Source organism: Rhinopithecus bieti, unplaced genomic scaffold (assembly GCF_001698545.2).
Source record: "Rhinopithecus bieti isolate Rb0 unplaced genomic scaffold, ASM169854v2 scaffold_4781, whole genome shotgun sequence".
In the NCBI taxonomy this organism is placed as follows: Eukaryota; Metazoa; Chordata; class Mammalia; order Primates; family Cercopithecidae; genus Rhinopithecus; species Rhinopithecus bieti.
This window is the reverse complement of record NW_016805181.1, coordinates 3,300,095-3,305,711: the sequence shown is the minus strand read 5'-3', so window position 1 is coordinate 3,305,711 and position 5,617 is coordinate 3,300,095. Positions and strand designations below refer to the sequence as shown.

Genomic DNA, 5,617 nt, shown 5'->3' with positions numbered 1-5,617 from the left:
AAAAAAAAAAAAAAAAAAAAAAAAAAAAAAAAAAAAAAAAAAAAAAAAAAAAAAAAAAAAAAAAAAAAAAAAGTTGTTTTCACATGATTACGTTGTTACTTCTACAATAGCATTTACCATATCATTACTTGTACTTCAGGGTCAGGACTCGAACTGCCTTTGGTCTCGACACATTTGCTTCTGACATGACCAATTCTATGTCCTTAACTTTTTTATTTTTTTTGAGACCAAGTCGAACTCTGTGGCCCAGGCTGGAGTGCAGTAGCACCATCTTGGCTCACTGCAACCTCTGCCTCCTGGGTTCAAGTGATTCTTCTGCCTTAGCCTCCCGAGTAGCTGGGATTACAGGCGCCTGCCACCACACCCAGCTAATTTTTGTATTTTTAGTAGAGATGGGGGCTTCACCGTGTTGGCCTGGCTGGTCTCCAGCTCCTGGCCTCGTGATACGCCCATTTTGGGCTCCCAAAGCGCGGGGATTATAAGCATGAGCCACTGCGCCGGCCTTATGTCCTTAACTTCCATACCTGTTTCATCAACCTCTTCCTCTTCACTCTCCTCTGGTACAGTTGGAGTCTGTGTGTTTTCTTGAATGTTTGAGACAGCTTCACCTTGAACTTTGACACAGCTTCACCTTGAACTTTGAATTTCTCAGCAGCTGCTAGCTGGGTGCACAGTATTTTCTCATAAAGATGTATTCAAATGTTCAAAAATATACTGAAGTTGAAGGAAACAAGTTAATTTTAAAAAGGAGCTTTGAAGAGTCCTACTTCATTTTTCTGTTTTGTTTTTTTTTGAGACGGAGTCTTGCTCTGTCGCCCAGGCTGGAGTGCAGTGGCCAGATCTCAGCTCACTGCAAGCTCCGCCTCCCGGGTTCACGCCATTCTCCTGCCTCAGCCTCCCGAGTAGCTGGGACCACAGGCGCCCGCCGCCTCGCCCGGCTAATTTTTTGTATTTTAGTAGAGACGGGGTTTCACCGTGTTAGCCAGGATGGTCTCGATCTCCTGACCTCGTGATCCGCCTGTCTCGGCCTCCCAAAGTGCTGGGATTACAGGCTTGAGCCACCGCGCCCGGCCTCCTACTTCATTTTTCTAAATATTAGGAGCTAACTGAAGGAAATATTTTGTTTATACTGTTATTATTTTATGTAAAAGTTATTTTTTGCTGTAACATATCATTCTTTATTTTCAGATTGTGAAACACCTTTACCTAAAAGACCTGCTTTTCTCCCTGATGAATGTAAAGAAGAATTTAATTATTTATTGAGAGGAGGTAACATTGTGGTTACTTTTTAGGATACTTTCTAAGATGATTATTGCATTGTGGTATTTTTAGTATGAGGAAAGTATAGATATTCATGTTGTTCAAAATAAATACAAAGTTTTAGCACTTTTAAAAGCATTTATATTATACTAATAAATTCTAATAATTAAAAATTGGGTAACAGTTAAAATGCTATTCAGAATATTATTGGGAAATGCATTCTGCAAAACTACATTCAGATATTTGTATTGATGTTTTAAAGTGACTATATGTTAAGTGTTGTATATGCCTAGTGTACACATCTAATGTATGCAATATTTACAAAACCAAAAAAGATATTTAGATAAGTTGGGTTTCCACTGATGAGATGTTACTCCCAATTATCTATCTATCTATCTATCTATCTATCTATCTATCTATCTATCTATCTAAATATATATAGAGAACATTGAGCATAGAGAACATGCTGTATGCTTTTCATTGATATGAAGATTTTATATGGACATTTTATTATGCAAGTAAAAAATATTTGCCATTTAGTCATGTTAACATGATTTTTGACCGATGTTTATACTTTTGGTTACATTAAAAATACATCTAGGCCGGGCATGATGACTCACGCATGTAATCCCAGCACTTTGGGAGGCTGAGGTGGGCGGATCACGAGGTCAGGAGATCCAGACCGTTCTGCCTAACACGGTGAAACCCCATCTCTACTAAAAATACAAAACATTAGCCAGGCGTGGTAGTGGGCACCTGTAGTCCCAGCTACTTGGGAGGCTGAGGCAGGAGAATGGCGTGAACCTGGGAGGCGGAGCTTGCAGTGAGCCTAGATTGAGCCGCTGCACTCCAGCCTGGGCGACAGGTGACATTCTGTCTCAAAGAAACCAAAAACCAAAAAACCAAAAAACACTAAAGAAAAATTAAACAATGAACCTTATCTTTTGCCCAGTAGATGTACTGAATAAAACACAGTATGTGTTTTATCAGAATAATATCAGAATAATAATATCAGAATAATATCAGAATAAAACACAGTATGTCTAACATTCATTTCAGCTTATGGTACCAAGGGTGTAGGGTAGTGGTAGGATTGAAATTATGGAACCCTAGTTATAATCCCATCAGAAATTTCTGGTATTATACAACATGGTTAGATCTAAAAAGAGTAACATTGTAGGTTAAATATATTTACTAAAACATCTTAAGTCATGCATCATGTCTCAAAACATTTTTTCTGCATTCTCATATTCAGCAGAATGTTAGCTCTGATACTTTTATTGTCACCTCAGAATTGTATCTTTTCCTCTTTTCTTAGCTTACAATGTAATAGTTTTAAAGATTAATCAAAACATTGGAAGATCAAAAGTCCACAGGTAGTCTCTTCTCCCCGGAGTGAAGGAAATAACTGATAGAACAATACTCCTTGGGTCAAAAAATAGGATGGCAAGACCTAGCCCGGAAAGAATAGGGTTTGCTTCTTCTAGGGCAGAAAGAAAGAAAGAAATTGGCTTAGCAATATATTTTGATATAGAATAAAGGAAGCTTAGGAGTATATATTCATGCTGTCATTGTGATTATAATTGTGATAATAAAATGGATGTAGGAGGAGGATAATGTGTGCACATTGGAAAAGCAATCATTACATTTGTTTGAAATATCTAAACCTATATAGCAATGTGATTCTGCCTTCACAAGTTAAAGTGACTTGTTGTGAAACGTGAAAAATATTGTATGAATTCAGCCAGAATTATTTAATACTATGTTAGGATGGCAGTCTTGGATTCACTTTCAAAGGGCACAAAAGTTGAGTGATCTTCCTGAGGCTTGTTAAAATCCAGTGTAAGAGAAAAGTTGGAAGATCCTGGGGAATGGAGTTAATATGAATGGATTTTAATGATCTGCCTAGTTAGAGTGGGAGCCTGCTTATACACTGTTATTTTAAAGGCATCAGAAAGATCCCAGTTATCCTGAAAAGTTTTGACACCCACCCACCTGCCATCATGATGCCTCTTCTCTTAACGTTTCCATTGACTACTAAATGTCTTCAATGGATCCCTTCTCTCTTTCCATCTCTCTCTTCTCTCTGTGGTGTGAAGGCAAGTACAGTTTTGAAATTATTTTGAGCATGTATTATATGCCAACCAGTCAGTTCACCCGTGCTTTATATATCATTTAGACCAATGGGGGATCTTGTGATCCAACAGTGTTGTCTTATTTAAACGATCCTTTTATGTTTCAAAATTTTTAAAAGATCTAGTAATAATGTATTTTTCTTTAACCTTTTATAATTAATTTTCTAATTTTAATATTGAATCAAGTATAATAAACTGATTTATATCTATTTTGTGTTGTTTTTCTCCCTATTTATTATACATGTAGTTTAATTTCGTATTCTACTTCATTAAGGTTTACATAGATACACACAGATTCTTTTGGTTCAGGTTAGTAAAAATCACGCTGCTAACCTTTTGTGAGATTTAACATTTGATAACACTGTTTTTCGTATAACAGGCTATTATATTGAGGTCATAAAGATTCACTAAAATTTGATTTACATGTTTGGTTTTACATATGTACCTCACAGTTTATTTAAAAACCCCTGAAAGTTAGAGATATTGTATTTTATTATAAGAGGTAGTTGACTTTACATAACTGATTTAGTAACAGATGTGTGTATCTCCATGAACTGTTTTGGAGATCTTCGAAAATGGTATAGTATGATGTTAAAGAACAATTTCCAACTCAAAGCCCTTTATTGATGCATAATAGATGGAGTGCATTTGTGTTCTATTACTGACAATGACCTCCATTAGAAACCAAACATAACCATTAATAATACAACATAGTTGTTTAGCTACCAATAGGAAAAATGATCGGTGTTTAAAGCTACAACATCAAGTTGGTTTTAAAACCTATATGGTGTTGTTGTGATTGTTGTTAAGGTAGACTGCCTGATTCAAATGTTGAATTTATTTAGTTGCTGTGTTTTATGGGGCAAGTTACTTAACTTTTTGTGCTTATGTTTTTCATATTTTAAAACTGGAGCTAGAATTAAGTAAAATAATGCATTTAAAGTATAGTGCCTGACACATAAATAATAAGTGCTCAGTAAATATTCAGTAAATGTTGCTAATATGATGATTAGAAGTAAAGATTTTTAGGCATAGAAACTTGATAATTTTTACTCTTTTATTGTCTTATATTTTTAGGTAGTCACTTCCCACATGGCATTTCAAGAGTACGACCTCTTAGGACATGCAGTAGGCCAATCAGGATTGGTTTGTCAAGAAAAGCAAGGATTAAACAACTTCATCCTTATCTGAAACAAATGTGTTATGGAAACTTAAAAGAAAAGTTTTGACTTTCATATTTGAAAACATTTTACAACATCTAGAAATGTTTTGTCTTCTTTGGATAAATGTTCTTCCAGCTTGGGGGTTTGGGGCTTGCTTTATTATAAAGTGGAGAATTTTTTTTTTTTGAGTGTATAAATTATTGTATTACCTTTAAAAGTTATAAAATATTTTATGGATTTTCATGTCATTTAAAAATGTACACATTAAAGCTGTTTCATGATTGGATAAAATATGTTGACTTATTATTTTTCGTGATATATGCATATAATCCTTTTGTGGAGAAAATTGATAGCCTTTATTTTCTAAAAAGGATCTGTGGCTCATAATGAACTACTGTTCTAATCCACTTCCCCCATTTTTCAGGTGAAAAAATAGAGGTATAGAGGGGATGAATAAGCTTTTCAGTGTCACAGCATTTGTATTAAGATTGGAATAAAGACTCTCTCCTCTGTAACATTCTTTCCCACTTTTTTCTGCGTTCACTTTCCAATCTTTATTTTTTCTTCCAGAATCTATCTTTGACCCCAGAGCAGAGTTATGTTTATGTAGTTAATACTTAATATTAATTTGTTCATTCATGGAACAAATATACTGTAATACTCCTACTATTGTTTTAGGCTCAGTGATAGAATAAAGAAGACATGTGTAAGACCTTGCCTTATGGAGCTTACTTTCTATGCTTGACATTGGTAGAAAAATGTATGATATACATAATTTAAAGGTAACCATCAGTAGAATAAAATATACTTTAGACAGAGAAGTAACAAAAAATGGGCTAGTTAGCAAAATGTAAGGGAAAAAAGGAGCATCAGGAAAGCATAAAAAACAGAAAGCATCTGATAGCAGAAGGAGGACTAAATGTATTAATTCACAAAATAGATTTGACTGGATGAAATTATCTTATTACAGGCAAACATTCTCAGACGTACTGAAACCACCTCAAATTTGGCTCTCTTCATTAATTTCCATCCCCCACTATATACTTTCCAACTTCAATA

At 34.8% G+C, this 5,617-nt stretch overlaps 1 protein-coding gene across 1 annotated transcript in view; it reads left to right on the top strand.

Moving 5' to 3' along the window:
* Positions 1 to 4,844, top strand: part of RAD51AP2 (RAD51 associated protein 2) — a 9,596-nt gene extending 4,752 nt beyond the window's left edge. The window contains exons 2-3 of the mRNA XM_017871418.1: positions 1,189 to 1,269; positions 4,473 to 4,844. Coding sequence (XP_017726907.1) covers positions 1,189 to 1,269; positions 4,473 to 4,624 — 233 coding nt within the window. The 3' untranslated portion in view covers positions 4,625 to 4,844. The remainder of the gene's footprint in view (positions 1 to 1,188; positions 1,270 to 4,472) is intronic.
* The last annotated feature ends 773 nt before the right edge of the window (positions 4,845 to 5,617 follow it).